Source organism: Budorcas taxicolor, chromosome 17 (genome assembly GCF_023091745.1).
Source record: "Budorcas taxicolor isolate Tak-1 chromosome 17, Takin1.1, whole genome shotgun sequence".
Taxonomy (NCBI): Eukaryota; Metazoa; Chordata; class Mammalia; order Artiodactyla; family Bovidae; genus Budorcas; species Budorcas taxicolor.
Window position 1 is genome coordinate 60,419,319 of NC_068926.1, and position 21,169 is coordinate 60,440,487.

Here is a 21,169-nt window from a genome sequence, read left to right on the forward strand (position 1 = left end):
TCCCCAGCCTGGCCACGCCCCCTAGCTTTGGTCCTCACCGATGTCCCCTCTCCCTTTCAATCAGGCTGAAGGAGCGGCTCCAAATCTGTCTTCTATACATTGTTATTGGCCCCGTAACACCACAGTTGGTCTAACTAAGCTCCATCTTTCCCCTCTCCCCTTCCATCTCCTGCCCATCACTAAAGCCTCCTTGTAAGTATTTCTCCTTGTAGCTGTTCGTTCCTCCAGGGAGCTGCTTCTGGCCACAGACTGCCTGGTCGGATGTGTCTATTCCTAGGGGCCCTCACTGCTTTTCTGTGTAAGGCCGGGGCCCCACACTTTGGAGGCTCGTTGGACAGATGATGGGCATGGAAGCAGAGACAGTGGGGGACGGACAGGTGTTTGAGAGCTCTCATGTCAGCAATCCTGGCGTCTCTTCCTACAGCTCTGAACCACGTGCCTGGTGAGCTATTTAGGCCGAGGACTCTGCTCAGGTCTGAACTGTCTACCCTAACTCCTCTCTAGGGTTATTGCACATTGGCTGTGTGCTTCTTCCCACCTCGGCACCTGGAGTTGAAAGAAAGGAAAGGTAATTGGTCCTCAGTAAGGGGTCAGGGATTGACACGTTGGATTGAAACTCTCAGCCTCGCAGACATGTGTGTCTTTGTGGCCGCATGAGGAGTTCCATCGGGAAATAAAGAGGGTTGGACTGACCACTCTCCAGGCTGGGAGAGTGGACAGGGTCATCCATCCAGTTCTCCGGAGCTGTCCCCTGGTGGGCAGAAGGAGCAAAGCAGAGAGGCTCCAGTAGGCTTTGGCGTCAGACAAACCTGGGTTCAGTGTATCAGCGTGTATCAGCAGGTGACCTCGGGCAAGTGATGTTACTGCAGGGAGCCTCAGTATCCTCATCAGTAAAATGGGCATAAATAAAGATAGCTTCCCCTTTCAGGGGTTCTTGTAAGAACAATATGAGAGAATGCCTGAAGGGTGCTTGGTTCCTAGTCCACGCTCCAAAATATGATCCGAGTCGGGGAGAACTCATTACTCCTAGTTTTGCCCTTGTTCAGAATTGAGTCTGGGCTGTGGTCCCAACTCCCAGGTCACAGTTGGTAGTGACAAGTGGGGAAGATGGCTCTCCGGAGACGGCTCTGATAACAGCCTGGCTGGAACGGCGGGCTCACTGTTGATCTTGTAATCCTGTTTCCTGTCCCCCACACACCCGGTGACAGCTGGCTCAGGCAGCAAAGCGGGAGGAATGAAATTTCCTCTAATTCCAACAATCAGAACAGAGGGAGGGAGAGGGGTGGGGTGATGGAGGGCTGAACCTTAACTCTGCCGTGATCCCACATAAATAACTTTTGGATTAGCTTGGCAAATGTCTGGGCACATACCCTCCTCCCCTCTCTTCACCCAGCAATCTGTGTTTGGAACATGTGGAGGGTATCGTAGTTATTTTCCAACGTTTATGTATGGTTTCTAGTTACAGAAGCGATAACTGCTTATTCTGAAAATGGGAGAGCAAAGGGAAAGCAGGAAGAAGAAAATAAAATCATTTTGCAAATCCTGTCTCTAGCTGACTGATTGAAATATGTGCCGAGGTTATTTGGAAAGGTTAATCTGGTTAATCTGTGGCTTAAAAACATCTTATCCTAAAAAACCAATATTTCCCAAATTGCAGTGCCCCCTCCCCTGGTGACAAATGAGATGACTTTAGAGCGTGCCCACAGATACCAGGCACATCAGGCTGATTTCACAGACAATATTGTTTAGGATAAGACTAAGTTCTCTTTTATTGACTTATTTCTTTGACTGTGCTGCACTGCATTTGGGATCTTAGTTTCGTGACTAGGGATCGAACTCATGCCCACAAAACACAGAATCTTAACCCCTGGACCACCTGGGAAGTCCCCAAGACTAAGTTTGAAAGAAGGAAGGGTAGAAGGAAAAGAAGGAAAGAGGGAGGGAGAAGGGAAGGCAAGCTAAGGCTGGTTATTTAGAGAAAATATTCTTTGTGACCCCATGGACTGTAGCCCGCCAGGCTCCTCTGCCCATGGAATTTTCCAGGCAAGAATGCTGGAGTGGGTTGCCATTTCCTTCTCCAGGGGATCTTCCCATGAACTAAACAGCAGAAGAGCTGGTATGAAGATTTGGCCAACATTGTCAAGGTGATATGCAAATCACAGAAATTCGGGAGATGTACCTAAATGCTCACCCTAATGAGAAAGCGTAGGCACTTACTGTCAAAGCTGAATGGGAACTTCTGGGAGTCAAAGGTCCCTGTGGGGCCAAGGACAGGGCCACTGAGTGCAGGGAGGTGCTTTTATCGAGAGGATGGGAGTCAGGTTTTGTGGGATGAATGGGATTTTTTCTTTTCGCTAGCTCTTGTTTTTTAATTTTTTTTATTTTCAGCTGTGACAGGTCTTAGTTGCTGCATGCAGGATCTTCATTGTGGCATGCAGGCTTCCCTCTGGTTGAGGTGCTCGGGCTTAGTTGCTCCAAAGCATGTGGGGATCTTAGTTCCCCTCCCAGGAATCAAACCCACGTCTCCTGCATTGAAAGGTGGATTCTTAACCACTGGACCACCAGGGGACTCCCTAAGGTTTTTTTTTTTTTTTTTTGGCTGAGCTGAGTGGCTTGTGGGATCTTAGTTCCCCTACTGGGGGTTGAACCCACATCTCCTGCATTGGAAGGTGGATTCTTAACCAGTGGACCACCAGGGAAGTCCTGGTGAATGGGATTTGAATTTGTTGAGAGGAAGGGCTTTCTGGGTTGGATTGGAGGAGTGCTCAGGGATCTACCCGTTTGGGGCTCTGGAGGAGGCATCAGACTCTAAAGATCTCTGAAAGTCAGCTGCCGTGGCACCGTGACAAGGACACACTGTCCCTAGAAGCAGGGATTCTAGCAGTAGAAGGGACCCTGGGAGGCAGCATCTGGTTTAACCTTCCTGCTTTTGCAGAAAAGAAAACTGCAGCCTGGAGACTCATTTGTTTTTATTTTTTTGATCAATTTATTTTAATTGGAGGCTAATTACAGTATTGTAGTGGTTTTTCCCATACATTGACGTGAATCAGCCATGCGTGTACATGTCTCCCATCCTGAACCTCCCTCCCAGAGAGCCTCATTTATTTATTCAGTTTTGGATCTGTTGCTTTCTTCTTCAGCGGACATCCATTCTTTCAGGGCTTACTCCGTGCCAGGTCCTGAGGATGCAAAGGGGAATCCATGCACCGAGGGGCAGGGTTCACTGATGCTAAAGCAGGCTCTCGAGCTGGGGTCCTGGCTAGCACACCGATGAGCCCTGGGGCTCCCCTAGCTCTATCTCCTCATCTGTAAAAGGAAGATAATTACAGCACCTACCTCCGGGGCTGTTGCGTGGATGAGGTGAGGTAATATGGGTGTCCTAATTACTTTCGCTATGCAATGAATGACTCCACTCCTAAATTTCCCATCTACTGGCTACAGAACTGTGGGCTCTGAGCTGGCTTATCATCGCTGCATGAGACTCTGAATCCAGGACAGCCAGAGCTCCAGCACTTTGCTTCCAACACCTCTGCGCCCACGCAAGGGGAGGACGTATAAGCAGCCTCTGTCCTCCCATGAGGAGCTCAGAGACCATCACAGTGCTCCAGATTTTGTCCACTTAACAACCTACTCCCGCTCAGGAATGCTCTCTAAATGCTGCTTAGGGTGGAAAAGCCAGGCATCACTTGTTGTCACTGTGCCTAAGGAGAAGCCGGAAATCCCCAGGGAGGCACTTGGGTTTAGCTCAGGGTTTAGGGGTCGGGAAGGATGCCTCTGGACAGGTGTGATTGCTGTCGGGTTTTGGTGGGGACGGCTGCAGGTATCTGACGGCCAGACAAGGCTGGGTGTCCAAGATGGCACACCCCCATGACCGCCGTTGATGCTGGCTTCTGGCTGGGAGCCCATCTGGGTGGTCCCCTGGAGCGTGTGTATGTGGCCCATCCAGCATGGACTCCCTCCATGGTGGCGGCTGTCCTTGGAGAACCTTGAGAGGGCCTTTGCTCACTACACCTTGGGAGCCTGTAGCATCACTTCTGCTACTTGCTGTTGGTGGAACAAGACTCACTAATGGGCTCAGATTCCAGGAGAGCCAGAGAGCCTCCCTCTAGACAGGTGGAAGTCAGAGAGTGTGCCTGGGTGATTTAACACTGCCCCAGCTTGCCTAGGAGCGCCTGACACTGTCCCTGGGCTGGAGTGACCCTGGATCATGTCAGGAGGAGATGGGATCCATTCCCTCTTGAAGTCTGAGGCCAGGTTGACACCCAGTTAAGGTGCAGATGCCTGGCGGTGAGCATCTTCAGGATAGAAGGAATCACCTGTCTGCCCCGGCCGGCTACCCCTGGTCTTTCTGTAAAGACAAACTCCAGAATAGGAACAGGCAGCAGCAAAGTGCTTCTTTGGGCACTTCTTGCTTTAATTCACATAGTGCGGCTCTGAGTCATGCCTGGCCTTTCTGGCATACAAGCATTTGTGGAGCACGATGGGGAGACGGGCAGCGCCTAGCGGTGGCAGCTTCAGAGCTCTTCATAGGAGAACTGGGCTGTCTCTTCTTCCTCAGTCTTCTTGTGAACTGCCAATTCCTTGGCAGGAAGTAATCTCCAGAGCCGGGGACCCTGGAGTCTCTGGTTGGCCTGCCAAGACTGATACCAAAGTTCCAATACTTAGGCCACCTGATGTGGAGAGCCGACTCATTGGAAAAGACCCTTATGCTGGGAAAGATTGAGGGCAGGAGGAAAAGGGGGGGACAGAGGATGAGATGCTTGGATAGCATCATCAACTCAATGGACATGAGTTTGAGCAAACTCTGGGAGATAGTGAAGGACAGGGAAGCCTGGTGTGCTGCAGTCCATGGGGTCACAAAGAGTTGGACACGACTGAGCGACTGAAAAGAACAGCAACCAGAGGGCCGATAGGAGAGCCAGGAGTCCAGGTTGTCCCAGGCAGAGCAAATAGGTTTTGTCGGCCCCAGCCTGGGGACATCTCTATCCATCCATGTGAGAAACAGACCATTGTCCCCTGCCTCTGCAGTGTAGGTCACCTCCTCCTCTTCCCCCTTGAGGGTTAGGCTTCTTAATCAGTATCTAAGAGCCCTTTGGAAAATCCAATTAAAGCAAGAACTCTGAAAAACTCACGATATATAAATAGAAGAAAAAATGTCAAGCAATTTTGGGGAATTTATAGGGTCTGGGATCCTTAAAAGGTTAAAATCCAGGGCTTTCCCTGGTGGTCCAGGGGCTAAGATTCTGTGATCCCAGTGCAGCGGGCCTGAGTTTGATCCCTGGTTGGGAAACTAGATCTCGAGTACTGCAACTAAGACCTGGCACAGCCAAATAAATAAATAAATATTTAAAAAAATTTTTTAACCTTTTTTAAAAAGGTTAAAATCCTTGCACTGGAGCCATCCCTTCTTTTCGAGCAACCACCCCCCTCCTCGCCCCTGCCTTCCTAATTTTAAATGACTGTTCAGCTCCTAACTTCAAATGGTCATTTTTCAAAAAGAAGGCTCAGCGCTCTTGTATTCTCATGCTTGTGGTTAAAGCTGATGTACTTAGTCACTCAGTCGTGTCCGACTCTTTGCGACCCTATGGACTGTAGCCCGCCAGGCTCCTCTGTCCATGGGGATTTTCTAGGCAGGAATGCTGGAGTGGGTTGCCATGCCCTCCTCCAGGGGATCTTTCCGACTCAGGGATCGAACTCGTGTCTCTTATGTCTCCTGCATTAGCAGGCAGGTTCTTTACTGTCTGAGCCACCAGGGAAACCCGTGGGGATGTCCAGTTAATGAGATGTGATCTCCAGGACAACAAACATTCTGGAGGTGACATTGATTCGCCACTCCTTGCTGTACTTTTGGCTATGCCTGTGGCTTCCCCCAGGAAAGTGTGAATTTATGTAAAACAAGAAGACTCTTTATGTTTGGGAGGCCAAGCCAGCCTAAGTTGTGAGTGGAGGTTTGCCGCGAGAGGTCTCATCTTGGTCCTGGTTGTCCATCATTCATCTGCAGCACCATACCCAGCCCTCTGCTCCCCCAGTGAACCTGCTCTTCAGGGACAGTGTCTGAGGGCAAATCCCCCGTAAGTGTTGTTTCTTAAACTTTTGGCAGACATGACAATTAGCTGGGGGTGGGAAGGCTGGTGAAAACAGCAGGTTTCTGGGTCTCACCCTTAGAGGTTCTGAATCAGTGGCTCTCGGGAGAGGGCACAAAACTGTCCTTTATCAAGTTATTTGATGGAGGGGTCCCCTGGTCAGACCGGGATAATTCTTGGCCCTACAAAATGAGCAAGATGTGCAGAAAATAATGTGTGACGCTTCTGGAAATGGAGCTCATGGGCTGGGCTGTTTTATAAAAAGGAAACCTTTTCTCTACTTGATGGCCAACTTTGGCTGAACATTGGAAGTTCCGAGAGTGTGTCCCAGTGTTGTATTATGAAAAATGTAAGAAATATAGAAAACGTGGAAGAATTGCACGGAGAACACCCATATACCCACTGATTTGGTTCTGCAATTAATATTTTGCTATATATTTGCTCTATCACACATCTATCCACTGATCTATCTCTCCATCCACCAATCCATCTATTTATCTATTCATCCATCAATGCATACATACATTTATCCGTCCACCAATCTACCTATTTACCAATCCATCCATCCATCCATCTACCATCTTACTTTTGAAATTTCTATCTTATTATTTTTAATTTCCTTTTTAATTGGAATAAAATTGCTTTACATTGTTTGTGTTGATTTCTGCCATACAGCAATGCAAATCGGCCATAATTATACATATATCACCTCCCTCTTGAGCATCCCTCCCCTTCCCCATTTTTTTTGGATGTATTTCACACTCAGTTGCATTTGTGAGTACCTTTCATCCTTGTATACTTCAGTAGGCATGCCATTAACACGGATTCAATTTTTGTTCATGAGCCTCTGTTTCAGGTAAAGTCTACATACATTAAGAAATGCAGAGATCTTAAGTGCACCATTCACTTCTTGACAAATGCATATACCTGTGAAACCCAAGTCCTTCTCATAATATAAAACATTCCTTCACCCAGAGAGTTCCCTCATGCCCCTTCCCAGTTATTCCTCTTCCACCTCCCCAACAGAAACAATTAATATTGTGATTAAAAAAAAAAAAACTGTTGGTTACGTTTGTCTGTTATAGAATTTTATATAAAGGAAACCATACACTGTTTACCCTTTGCATAAGGCTTTTTTCTCCTGGGGAGAATTAGAGATCCTGGGACCCCTTTTGAGTAGCAGATGCAAGTATGGACTTCTCCTTCGAAAAACTGACAAGCTCTAAGGACCTGGTATTTGGGATGGCTTGGGGAGTGGAATTCATAAATCAGGTGAAGCCCTTGCAAGGTGAGAATGTTTGCTTCAAAATATAATCATGTGGTTTATAAGCTGGGGTTTATGGAGCAATATGTCTCCAATATATGCTAAGCCTTTCCAAGCATTGTATTGTTTGACCACCCAAGAAGGGGATGATATTCCCATTTTATAGACAAGAGACTGAGGTTCAGCGAAGGGAAGAACTTAGCCAGCCCCGCAGTGGCCAAATTGGCTGTGTACCATCAAAGGCAGGCACATCTATACAACCTGACTCAGAATCACAACTCAAAATGAGAACCCTGATATGAAGTTATGCAGAGATTTACTATGGGAACCCCAAGGTCGCCCACCAAAGTCATCATGAATGCTGGGCGCGCTCTTGGCCAGTGAGGGCGTTGTCTTTGAGGTTCTTTCTTTTTTTTTTTGGTCACGCCGTGCAGCATGCGGGATCTTAGTTCCCTGACCGAGGATTGAACCCATGCCCGCTGCAGTGGAAGCTCAGAGTCTTAATCACTGGACCGCCAAGGAAGTCCCAGCCTTTGAGGTTCTTGGTGCTGCTCACATCAGACAGCCCTGTTAGAATCAATGGTGGGAATTCATGTCACTTCTTCGTGTCCCCCCTGGCCTGACCAGAGAGATGGAGCAGCTAGAATTCACAGTGCTTTTCTCCACCTCGCTGGTGGGGTGAGACCTGAGTCACAAAATGGTCGCGAAGCACTTTGTAGATGAGAATGATGGGAGCGATTATTATTTGCTGAGCTAAAATCCCGCTTGGGGTGAACTGCCCGCATCCCTTGAGGGTCCACGCACATTAGATCGGAATCATTTCCCCAGGCGTATCAGAAAGTTAATAAATCGAGAAGGCTCTCGTGGGACAGGGGGAGTGTCCTCTTTTCATTCTGATCGCATATTAACGTGCTAGCTAGCGAGAGGAGGAATTTGCTTGCGAGAACAGATTCTTCAGTCCCCAGGCCTTGCCCTAGCGCGCTGCTTTAGTGATTGGAGAGAGGCTGCCAGAAACCGCGTAAGCATCATAAGGGAAAGCAACAGAAACTCACCCCCTCCTCAGCACCCCAGCGCCCCTGCCACCTGCTGCCGTGAAAAGGCCAATTCAGTTGGCTGCAGTGGAAAACATTCTCAGGGCCCTTCGTTAGCTGGCGGCCGGCTGTGATGCCGTTTGGCTGTGGATTTCAGTATTCCCTTGTAACGTTTTACAACCCAGAGCCGGCGACAATGGCGTCATTCATTGCATCCGCTCACGTGGAGCAGAATGTGAAAGGGCGGTGGAGCCGGGAGAAGCTGGTTGGTGGCCCTGATACCCAGGGTAAACTGGGGTAGTCGGGTCCCTGTGTCCAGACTGGGCAGATCATGTCTGTGTCAGCCGGTGCAGTGGGATTTGACTTTTGGTAAAGCAGAAATGATGGACAGTTGGATCGGTAGAGGTTGATGTTCCTGATAAAACCAATACCTAACTCTGGTAACCTCAAAGATGCTCTGTGTGACAGAAGTGCCATGTTGCCCTAGCAGCGATGGGAAGGCAACGATTGCCTATTATCAAGTGTAAGTTGGGAAAACTTTTGGAATAGCACTGACCCTGGGTGCAGCTCAGCTTTACCTCTTCTTAGCTGGGTGATCTGGGACAAGTTGCTCAGCCTCTCTGAGTCTCATTTCTTTTCTCTGTCTCTAAAGTAAATATCATCATATGGATGAAATGGGATTCTCGCCAGGATCAAATGAGGGAAAGCATGTAAGTCAACCAGTGCAGTGGCTGGAGAGCTGCCCCCGTGACTCAGTGGTAAAGAATCCGCCTGCAATGCAGGAGATGAGGGTTCGATCCCTGGGTTGGGAAGAGCCCCTGGAGAAGGGAATGGCAACCCACTCCAGTATTCTTGCCTGGAGAATCCCCATGGACAGAGGAGCCTGGTAGACTACAGTCCATAGGGTTGCAAAAGAGTCGGACGTGACTGAGTGATTAAAAAACAACAGCAGAGGCTGGAACAGTAGGATGCGCCAAAAAGCAATGTAAATGATGAGGAGGAAGATGAGGATGAGGAAGGTAGTGGTGATGGTGAGAATGGTCATGCTCATAATGATGATGTTAGTGAACAAGAGCCCCCAGTTGCTACTCGCTTCCCAGACCCTCGAGGGCTTTTCAACTGTCCCTTCAATTCTCTGCTGCCTGTAGTCTTGAATGATGCTGCCTGTATACTTGAATGATGTAGAGGAAAATAGGTCATCTTCTCCTCACGGGGACTTTAGAGGCTTTTGCTGTGTTGCTACTCATGAGTTCCTTTGATTCATGCGTTGATGAGCCCAGGAAAAATGATCCTGGGAATTTCCTGGTGGTCCAGTGGTTAGGACTCTGTGCTTTCACTGTTGAGGACCTGGGTTCAATCCCTGGTTGGGGAACTAAGATTCCACAAGCCACGTGGCATGGTCAGAGAAAGAGAAATGATCCCAAATGGTGTTTATTGGGACCATTTTCTTCTCTTTGCCTCTGTAACTCCATCCTGACTAGAGAAGTCACTCAGCTCTTCTATGCCTCGATTTTGACACCTGCCAGGTGGATTTGGGGATGTTGTATTGCAGACACCAGAGGAGACGTGTGTGGTTGATGGTGGGACTGATGTTTCAAGCTCCTCAGAGAGAAACATACTGAGAGGGACAAGTGGTTATTGAGATAATATGCCTTTCCCACTTCTGTGAGTGTTAGTAATCAAAAACAGGATTTGGCTTTTCCAGAGGGTAATTTTGCAATCTGGCAGTGCCGGAAGGGAGAATTCCACAGAGTCCATTGATACATTCTCTTGTAAATTCCCTCAGCCAACATTTTTTAAGAGTTATTTTCTTTAACTAAAAAAAATAACCATCCCCATTAAGAATATCAAACTAAAAAGAGACTTCCCCTTCCCTGTTGGATCTCTGACAGCCCAGTACTCGAACTAAGCAAGATCTAAACTGAATTGCCAGCAAGATTTGACACCTTTTTTGTTTTATTATTATAATGATTTTTCTTCTTCTTCTTCTTTTTCCATTACGTAGCTTCAGCCGCCAAGCGAGAACTATAAAGCTAATTTCATTCCTTTCAGCCTCCTGGCCCCAGGGGAAGAGTCTGAGCAGTTGGAGCTGCTCAGTTTGGCTCCAGCTTTGGTTCTGAAATGACACAGTCCACAGGAAAGCTGGGCTAGGAGACCCCAGGGTGTCATGAGGGTGTCTGTAACCTCACGGAAACTTGGCAGATACTCTGTTGTCCCCTGTCTGGTTACTCTGATGTGGTTTGTGATGACAAACAAAGGCAGGGGCCCAGAGTGGGAGATTGTCACACCCCTGAGAGGTGGGTGAAATGAGAGAGGAGTCTTAGGCTCCAAACCCCTGCACCCCTAATAGCATATTATGTTTTAAAAATGGAAAGAGGTCAGTAGGAAATTGTCTAGAAGTAATTTGGAGACGGTTGGGTTAGAATTCTGGTGGTGTCTCTTTCTAACTCTGGGACCCTGGGCAAGTTATTTCATCTCTCTGGGCCTTGGTTTTCTAATCTATAAAATGGGGATAAGAGTAGTCCCCACTTCAGAGGGTCACAGAGAGGATGAAGGGGGTGAATGCAGCATCCTTCAAAATGTGCTAGGCGTTCTGCTCTTTGTACATGGGATAATTTCAGGTGTACTTTTAAAAATTTTGAATAGGTAAGTATTTTTATTTTAATTGCATTAGAGGACCTTGCACCACAAACCCCTTAATGTCATGGCTATTATTACTCAGAGTAAGGCAAAGCTCATTTAGGCAAAGAATTCATTTAAAAATGGAGTAAGGTAAAGAATGGTTGGTTCAGAGCAAACATCATAGCAAAGTTCAGGATTTCCTGATTCATATTTCTTCTACAGAGGGATTCTTATCCTGGTTAGGGCCCTGGGCTCCTCTGGCAGTCTGGGGAAGCTTAGGGATCCCTTCTCAGAAGAATCTGATTAAATGTGTAAAATAAGATGCATTGATTGCCAAGGAAGCCCATTATATTAACACAGAGTGATCAAACTCTTTCCTAAATGGCGACATAGTAACATATGCACTTTATAAATGTCTTAAGTAATGGGGACCTCGTAGCAGATCGAAAATGACTGTAATTTTGAAGTCATCATGAGTGTAAGTGGTATCTGGAGACCTGTACAGCTGCAGCAAGATGGGAAGTTATTTTGTTTCTGTTGATGACAGTCGCTAGGGCTGCTAACTCAACGGTGGCTTGCTGCCGACACCCATCACAGAAGGAAATACTGAATTCCAATTCGGGATTACTGAAAATAAAGACATCATTTTGAAAATCCAAGTTTACACCCCTAAGTTTTTCCCCAAAGTTGAGACCTCCACATTCAGGAGACAGGCTTATGGCACGGCTCCCTCCCGGGAAATTTTATGAGCTGGAAGCGCGAGTCATCTTGTAACGGCGGTCATGACAGCTTCTACTGTGTGCCAGACATTTTCTAGAGTATGTTCTTGGATAATTTCAACGATCTTGAGAGATAACTGATGCTCAGAGAGATTGAGTATCTTGTCTAAGATCACACAACTGTTAAGATGGTAGGTCTGATACAGAATGCACTTTTGCCTGAATCTAATATCTTTTTCCTTTCCACTATACCCTGATTCTTAGATACTCAAATAAAAATCAGAGTCCAGTGAGTGGGTGATCAGGGAAGGGAAGGTGTCTGGGGGACTCAGGGCTGGCTGCTATGGTTTCTCCAGATCATCTCTTTATTTCCCCATTTTGCAGGTGAGGCTTAGCTAGGTGACCTCCTTTATCCTAGCACACTGAGTTAGCAAGGATATTAGACTAGGGGTGCTACAGGCTCAGTGGGGTGGAGGACCCAATGGAAGGTATTGCGTGAAAAATGGACATTTCAGGACTTTCCTGGTGGTCCAGTGGTTAGGATACCGAGCTCCCACTGCAGGGGGCTAAACTTCGATCCCTGGTTGGGGACTAAGATCCCACATGCTGTGGGGCCGAAAAAAAAAAAGACGAGGAAGCACTTTTTTAAAATGTTAAAAAAAATTAGAAGGGACATTTCCCCAGAAATAGCAGCTTTTCTGGATCCACAGATGACAAGACCAGATTCAAGTCCTCTTCTGTCCTCCTCACTCCCAGGGACCTCTCTTGGGAGAAATGTGGGGGAAGCTTTGAATAGCTTCTCCTTCATTCTCATTTTGCTTTCCAACCAAGGAAGATCTTGCCCTGCGAATTTTACCTCTGTTTCCATTGCCTTTTGTTGCCCAAGGTGGGGTGGAGGGTGGGGGACATGGGGAGGATGAATGGAGAACCTGGAGGGTCACATGTTGTCGTCCAGGAGACTGCAAGCACTTCTTTTATTTTGCATGTATCCCTCCTAGACTAGTCCTCCTGCTCTGTCGTAATTAAAATCATGTTAATAGTTTATATTACTATTCTATTAACAATTAGTAATAATTATTATTTTCAACATGGAAATAGTCATCTAAACTTCATAAATGGTGGTGGTGGTTTAGTTACTAAGTCATGTCTGACTCTTGTGACCCCATGGACTGTAGCCTGCCAGGCTCCTCGTCCATGGGATTCTCCAGGCAACAATACTGGAGTGGGTTGCCATTTCTTTCTCCAGAAACCTCATAAATGCTCACTGTAAAAAGAGTCAAACAAGGCAGATGTGCAAAAAGTAATGTTGTTTAGTAGCTCAGTAGTGTCCAACTCTTTTGCAACCCTATGGACTGTAGCCCACCAGGCTTCTCTGTCCATGGGATTTCCTAGGCAAGAATACTGGAATGGGTTGCCATTTCCTTCTCCAGGGTATCTTCCCGACCCAGGGATGGAACCCGAGTCTCCTGCATGGGCAGGTGAGTTCTTTACCACTTTGAGCCACGAGGAAAGCCTGCAAAAAAAGTAATAAGTTGATCTAAAAGTTCTTCCATAACCCCAGCTTCTGGAGGGACCCCCTGGGATCTATTTCATAATTTCAGTCATGTTATATCCTACCTCTTTAACTTCATTTATCTTGCACAGGTTTATGAATCTATTCGTAAATAGGCTTCTCATTATTTTCAAAGGTTGCATGAATATTCCATCATCTAGCTCAAAGTTGACTCAGCCATTAATGAGGACATTTAGACTGTTTCCAGTGTCTTCCCTTGGTTCTGGAGAAGGAAATGGCAACCCACTCCAGTCTTCTTGCCTGGAGAATACAATGGACAGAGGAGCCTAGACGGGCTACAGTCCATGGGGTCGCAAAGAGTCGGACGTGACCAAGCAAGTGAATACTTTCACTTTCATAGACGATGCAGTGGAGAAAAATCTTCATACTTACCTTCTTAGGAAAATCCATAGTAATGGGATTGCTTGGTCCACTATATTAAAAATTTAAAAAATGAACGCTATCAGGAATTCCCTGGTGATCAGGTGGTTAGGACTCAGTGATTTCACTCCCATGGCCCTGGGCTGAATTCCTGGTCTGGGAACTGAGATCCTGCAAGTTGCGTGGTGTGGCCAAAAAAAAAAGGGGTGATATCATATTGCCTTCCAGAAAAGATGGGCTGATCACCGTATCCACGCTGCACTAGTTACTGTCCTGTGCAAGATATCATTTCTGATCCCAAACACTGGCAGCCTTCTTCTCTTAGTGGATGTGAGAATGTTATGGGTTGGACTGCTCTCTTCTTTAACACCCTGGATATTTCTGTCACTTCTTCCTTTTACCTTTGAGCTTCTCTGCAAATTCTCACTCAGTCCCTCCTTCACTCACCTGGTTTCCTTTGGGGCTCTTGGTGATAACTCAGCTCCACTTTCCTCCTTTCCAGGACAGGTTTCTGTTGAACTGCCCGAGCTTTTATGAAGACAAAAATAGGAATACCTGAAAGCTAAAGGGAAGGGAATGTGGGGGACCTATCATAAAAGTGTGAGGGACCAGGAATTTCCCTGGTGGTCCAGTGGTGAAGAATCTACCCGCCAATGCAGGAGACATGGGTTTGATCCCTGGCCTGGGAGGATCCCACATGCCGTGGAGCAGCTAAGCCCGTGCACTGCAGCTACTGAGGCCTGCGCCCCTGAGCCCATCCTCTGCAGCCAGAGAAGCCACTGTGATGAGAAGCCCACGCACCACAACCAAAGAGTAGCCCCGCTCGCCACAACTAGAGGAAGCCCAGGCAGCCACGGAGACCCGGCACAGCCAATAAATACATACATAAGAATAGTAAAAGAGTATGAGGGACCAGATTTTGAGCGCCCTGGTAGAGGCTATCCATATGGCATCGTAAGCTGAGGTTTAGAAAGGCTGTGATCCATATGGCATCGTAAGCTGAGGTTTAGAAAGGCTGTGATCCATATGGCATCGTAAGCTGAGGTTTAGAAAGGCTGTGGTCCCGTGGTGGGGATGAGACCTGACTCTGGACCTGCCTCTCCTTAGATCCCAGGCTCTGTTCTCCATCTCCTCTGACCTCTTTCTTTTCCTCTTCCTGCCCCCCTCCCCCCCACTGTGTCTCCAAAACTGTGACAGTCCTGCTGATGGCTGTCATTTGTTGTGACAAACACCACTGTAAGGCTTTCACAGGCATTAACTCATTTCTTCTCTCAACAATCCTTTGAACCTAGATTTTGTTTATTATCCCTTTTTTACAGGTGGGAAACCAAGGGACAGAGAAGTTAAGTATTGTCAGAGGCAACAAGTACAGCAACTCAAAAGGAAATTCTAAGGCACAGGCAGCAAACTCTTCAGATTGGGGTGACCTAGATTCTTCTGTGACTACCCTAGATGGTCAGCTGCCATTCTTGATTAATGTTAGGGAAAGATGGAGACCAAGAAGTTAAGTCTTAGTGACTTCTCAGCTCTTTAGCATTTGAATTAGGGAATTCAAAGACATCTAGAATAGCGTGAATATTTCAACTGGCATGTGTTTGTTGATTTTTAGGAGGAATTCTGAGCTGGGGGTGCTTATTTACCTTTTGGTATATGTATAGAACTGTTCATGAACCTACTTGCCTAATGTATAAGACATGAAAAGATGGTGACTAAATGTATATGCCCATGGCATAGGATGCACTTGAGTATAACTTTATCTCTCCATTCATCAAAGACCCCTTTGTTTCTTATTCTGTGGTTTTCTGTTTCCCAGTGGATTATTTGACCCTGTGGTTCAGACAATGAAAAGATCTCTATCATGCCACTGATCGATGTTATTTTGTATCTTCTCTCTTTCAGTAAAGAATATCCTGTGGTTCCCAGGAGCACAGTGAGACAGAAAGTGGCCTCCAACCACAGTCCTTTCAGCAGTGAGCCTCGAGCTCTGTCCGCCTCATCCAACTTGGGGTCCCAGTACCAGTGTGAGAATGGTGTGTCTGGCCCTTCCCAGGACCTCCTGCCCCCACCCAACCCGTACCCACTGCCCCAGGAGCACAGCCAAATTTACCATTGCACCAAGAGGAAAGGTGAGTGCGACTGCACTGCCCACCTGGCCACTTTCTTTTCTTCTTTCCCTTGAAAAAAGGAAATACACCTGACCACATGTATATTTATTTTTTAAATGTGAGCAGTGCACCGAGAGACTGAGAGAATGTACGAGAGTCAAACCATTCTGGTACAGCAAAGGATTCCTTTGACACATCTCTGCCAAGTTCTAGCCCCTTCCTTGGGGAAAGCTTATTTGAAATGTTCAGATGCATTTATTTATTTGCATTTGCACATGCACACAAATACAGGGTTTTGCTTTTACTTTTAATTGTTGATATCGTACTGTACCTGTTTTGCAACTTGTATTTCTTAATATTTTAGAATATATTGTATTTTTAAAACTTTTTATTTTATATAGGAATATAGTTAATGAAAGGGCTTCCCTGGTAGCTCAGCTGGTAAAGAATCCACCTGCAATGCAGGAGACCAGGGTTCAATTCCTGGGTCGGGAAGATCTGCTGGAAAAGGGATAGGCTACCCACTCCAGTATTCTTGGGCTTCCCTGGTGACTCAGCTGGTAAAGAATCTGCCTGAAATGTGAGAGACCTGGGTTGAATTCCTCATTTGGGAAGATGCCCTGGAGAAGGGAAAGGCTACCCACTCCAGTATTCTGGCCTGAAGAGTTCCATGGACTCTATAGTTCGTGGGGTCACAAAGAGTTGGACCCAACTGAGCGATTTTCACTTTCATAATTAATGACTGTAAGGTGTACAGTAGAGTGAATCAGTCATACATATACATGTTTTGATTCTTTTTCAAATTCTTTTCCTATTTAGGTTGTTACATAATATTGAGTAGAGTTCCCTGTGCTCTACAGTAGCATACATTGTAGATGTCTTTTCATGACCCTAGAACAGCCTCATTCTTTTTAGCTGCTGAAAAGGAAATATTACTCTAAAAGGATAAAGCCAAGTTTATGTTGTCATGGGTAGTCAGGGAGTATGCTTTCAGAGTCTTGGTTGTATTGTAAGCCTACAACCTACACTCCAGGGAACCTCCTTGGAATTTGATGTGCTCTTTAGTCCTTGGAAAAGGAAATGGCAACCCACTCCAGTATTCTTGCCTGGAGAATCCCATGGATGGAGGAGCCTGGTGGGCTGCAGTCCATGGGGTCGCAAAGAGTCGGACACGACTGAGCGACTTCACTTTCACTTAGTCCTTGGGCAAGGTTTTTCCCAAGTGGATTCTGAGCTCTTCTTTCTTTTCCAGATCAATACCAAAAAAAAAAAAAAAAGAAAAAAAAGGCAGAGAGGGAGAAAAGAAAATCATAGTGGATTTTGTCTTCTGTGCATCCCCTCTTTAAATCTCCCTAGGCTGTTGTCTGAGACATCTCATCATTTCCTTTGCCTAATGAGAAATGGATGACTTCTTCCTAAGCTATCTGAGTCCAGAGGGGAAGTTAAGGCAGGAAATTTCTGGTGGCACATTTTCCAAGGCAGAATCGAAGGTGTGGATGTGGGCAGTGGGGCCAGGGAAACAGATTTGAGTCTCAACTCTGCCACCAACTTCCTGGATGACCTCAGGCAGGTGTCCTAGCCTCTCTGGGCATCATTTTCTCACTTTGTAAATGGTGCTAAGTTCCTGAGAGCAACTGGTGCTTGATGAGCACCCCATGGGTGGCAGCGAAGTGAATCCCAGGAGGAAGTAAAGAGACGGCTACTCATTTAGGTGAAGGTTCGGGAAGACAGACATAAGGGGAGGGGACTGTGCAACCTCCTGCTTATGCCTGTGATTTTCAGAGTCAGACTAGTGAGATAAATCTGACCTTTGCCATTTTCACATGTTTATGATTACGGGAAAGTTACTTAGTCAGTGCCTCTAAATCTCACAACAAACCTCTGTAGATTGGAGCCCACAATTGGACCTGTCTCCTCGGCTGGGTGTGAAGAGGCTATGAAATAAGCGCTAGGTTGACTTAATAAACCAGCTCTGTTTTGCTCCAGACAGTCTGTGGCCCCGTCATCAGAGTGCTCCCTGTTGGATCTCAAAGCCTCATCAGCCAACACGACGCCGTTCAAAGTCTAGTGGCGCCTGGACCTTCTTTTTTGACCTGAGAAAAGGAACACGGTTTTGCTATTTGACATTTACCAAAGTCACGTTTTTAAAGAGGGAAGAGCTGTCACGGGTCCAAATATGGGGCTGGGGAGCTGACCCGGTGAGACCAGGCTTTCCAGACTTACCTGAAGCCCATCCAAACTCCTTGGATCTGGAAGGCTTGAGCAGCATCAGCCCATCAGGCCCCCTGGCCTGACTCCCAGCACGCCCGCTGCTGGATGGGCTGGAGCCCAGATGCCTGCAATATGCCTCTTTCAGGCACAAGCAGGGGTTAAGAATGTCCTGTAGCGCATAGATGCCGGTGCAGAGATGCTGTTTCATATTATATTTCAGGAAGCCCTGCCGAGGTTCCAGGCTAACCTTTTCAGGAACATTATTAAGTAGGCACTGTTATATAAACCAATTTTACAAATAGGGAACCTGAGGGAAAATTGTGAGCTGATGATTGTTTTTCTTTTTCTTTTAATTAATTAATGTATTTTCATTGGAAGCTAATTACTTTACACTATTGTAGTGGTTTTTGCCATGCATTGACATGAATCAGCCATGGGTGTTCATGTGTCCCCCATCCTGAACGCCACTCCCACCTCCCTCCCCAATCCCTCAGGTTGTCCCACTGCCCTGGCTTTGAGTGCCCTGTTTCATGCATCGAGCTTGGACTGGTGATCTATTTTGCATATGGTAATATACATGTTTCAGTGCTATTCTCTCAAATCATCCCACTCTTGCTTTCTCCCACAGAGTCCAAAAGTCTGTTCTTTACATCTGTGTCTCTTTCGCTGTCTAGCATGTAGGGTCCTTGTTACCATCTTTTTAAATTCCATATATATGCGTTAATATACTGTATTAGTGTTATTCTTTCTGACTTACTTCACTGATGTTTTTTTTTTTCAAGCTGCTTTTAAAAATATTTCATTTATTTTTATTTACTTACATATTTTGGCTGCACCGGGTCTTCGTTGCTGCATGTGGGCTGCTCCCTAGCTGCGGTGCTTGGGCTTCTCTTTGCAGTGGCTTCTCTTGTTGGGGAGCACAGGCTCTAGGGAGCGCGGGTTTCCGGATATGCAGCACGCGGCCTCCGTAGCCCTGGCTCCCAGGCTCTAGCGCACAGGCTCAGTAGTTGTGGCGCATGGGCTCAGTTGCCCTACAGCATGTGGAATCTTCCCAGACCAGGGATCGAACCTGTGACCCCTGCATTGGCAGGCGGACTCTCAACCTCTGCACCACCAGGGAGGTCCGAACTGATGGTTCTTGAAGGTAGAGTTTGAACCCACGCCTGGCCTGCAGACTCTGCCTGGCTGTGAACCATCACCCTATCTGCCTCCATTACCTTTGCTTATGAGCTGCAGTCTCCGAATTTCATCGTCCCACTAGAGATCTGCTCTTGAGACTGGGTCCTATTCGCTGATGAAGAGCTCACAGGTTTGAATTAAAGAGTTCTTTCGATTAAATTGATGCCAGACCTAGTTACAAAGAATCAGGGTGCTGTTTTAGGTTCGATATTGATAGCAGCATCCTTGGAAATGCACTCTTGGAGGATACAGGAGGAAGGCTTTGAATGCAAGGCTGTGAACCTCTTTGGGTAATAGGAGTGGTTGTCCTGCACATGGTGCTTTGCTGGGATCCTTGGGTGAACTTGGAATCGGCTTGAGGTGGCCCCCAGGAAAGCTGGAGTCGGTGGCTGGTCCATTGCGGTCTCTCCCAGCGGCTGATCCTTCCCAGCAGCATGATGGTGGGTAACTTGCTTCGGCTTTCTGAGCCTCAGCCAGCTTTTCTGCAGAATGGGGGGAGACAACAGCGCTTACGCTGCAGGGTTGTCACGAGATGAAATGAGATAATCCCGGTGATGTGCTTGAGAACCTGCTACCGATAAGTCTTCCACTGAAGGTGAGCTCACAGCCGCCCTGACTTTGGGAAACGCACACCGTTGCAAACAGTGCAGACATTACTATGGCTTGTTATTGACTTGTTTGATGGCAGTGGCGATCGAATGCTATGAAGGAGACGCACAAAGTGCTAACAGAAAGCAAAGTGGGGGACTTCCCTGGTGGCCCAGTGGTTGAATCCACATTTCCAATGCAGGGGACGTGAGTTTGATCCCTGGTTGGGAAACTGAGATCCTGTGTGCCATGGGGCAGCTGAGTCTGGGCATCATGCTGTAACTAAGATCGGACACAGCCAAATAAATAAATGTTTTTAAAAAGTTATTTTAAAAAACAGCAAAGTGGATTATTGGACTAGAGTGGGGGTGTCGGGGAAGAATTTCAGTTGAGGTCTCTGGAGAGTGGGTGTCAGCTATGAGATTGGGGAGCCAACTGGGTGTCCAGGCATAGAGAAGACCCTTGGAAAATGGGGAGCCCCCTCTCACTGGGGGAGTGGACATAAGGCCAGCATGGTTTGAACACAGAGTGAGGAAGACTGATGGGAGAGAAGGCTGCTGAGGACGGCAGGGACCAGCACAATGCCAGCCCTTGTGAGCCACTTTGAAGGGTTCGGATTTTATCTTAACACCGACGGGTGGCCTTTGCAGGGCTTTGAATCCATGAAGGATGTGATTCTGGTTTTGTTTGGAGGCAGTCCCTTTGCTGTGATTGAATTGATGCCAGGGATGGTTCATAGGCTCCAAAGTGTGTGAGATGGTGATGGCTCAGACCAAGGAGTGTGGAGAAGAGCTGGAGATGTCAGAGGAGTCAGGACGTTGCGACGGGTTGCAGATAACAAGGTGAAGGATTGCCCCCTCTTTGACAGATGTGGACCCTGAGGCTCAGAGAGATGGAGTAACTGGCACAGAGTCACCCAGTGAGTAAGCAGCTCCACCCCCTGATTCATTCTGAGGTCTGTGCACTTGGGGTGCAGGGTTCATTTTACCTTTGCAGAAACCTCTGCCCCTCTTGCCTCCCTTCACCCGGAAAAGACAGCTCCTAGGGACAGAGAACATTCCAGCCAAGCTCCATCTGTCCTGCCTGCCTGCCTCGGAGACGACAAAAAGCAATTCATCATCAGCCTCCATTGTAAAGCGATAAGGAATCAGCCGAGGTTTCCTTCCAGTTTGGGACTCCCGTTAAGTGATAACTCCATGGGTGGCTTCTCTCCCACCCTGGCCCCTGCCTGCCCCACTATCTGACTTCCCCTCATTGTCTGTCTCCTTTCCAACCGGCCCAGAAGGCAGCCCCAGTGAAATGTCAAAGGACCAGGCCAGCCGGGGGCCCCTTGTGTTTGGACCCAGCTGTCTCCAAACTATCTCTCCTGATGGGAGGAGCTAAAAAAGCTGGGAAAGTGTTTTATCAACGCCACTCAATCACATCCAGTTCACC

General features: G+C 47.2%; 1 protein-coding gene across 1 annotated transcript in view; it reads left to right on the forward strand.

Moving 5' to 3' along the window:
- Positions 1-21,169, forward strand: part of TBX5 (T-box transcription factor 5) — an 89,069-nt gene that overhangs the window by 61,436 nt on the left and 6,464 nt on the right. The window contains exon 8 of the mRNA XM_052654918.1: positions 15,552-15,778. Coding sequence (XP_052510878.1) covers positions 15,552-15,778 — 227 coding nt within the window. The remainder of the gene's footprint in view (positions 1-15,551; positions 15,779-21,169) is intronic.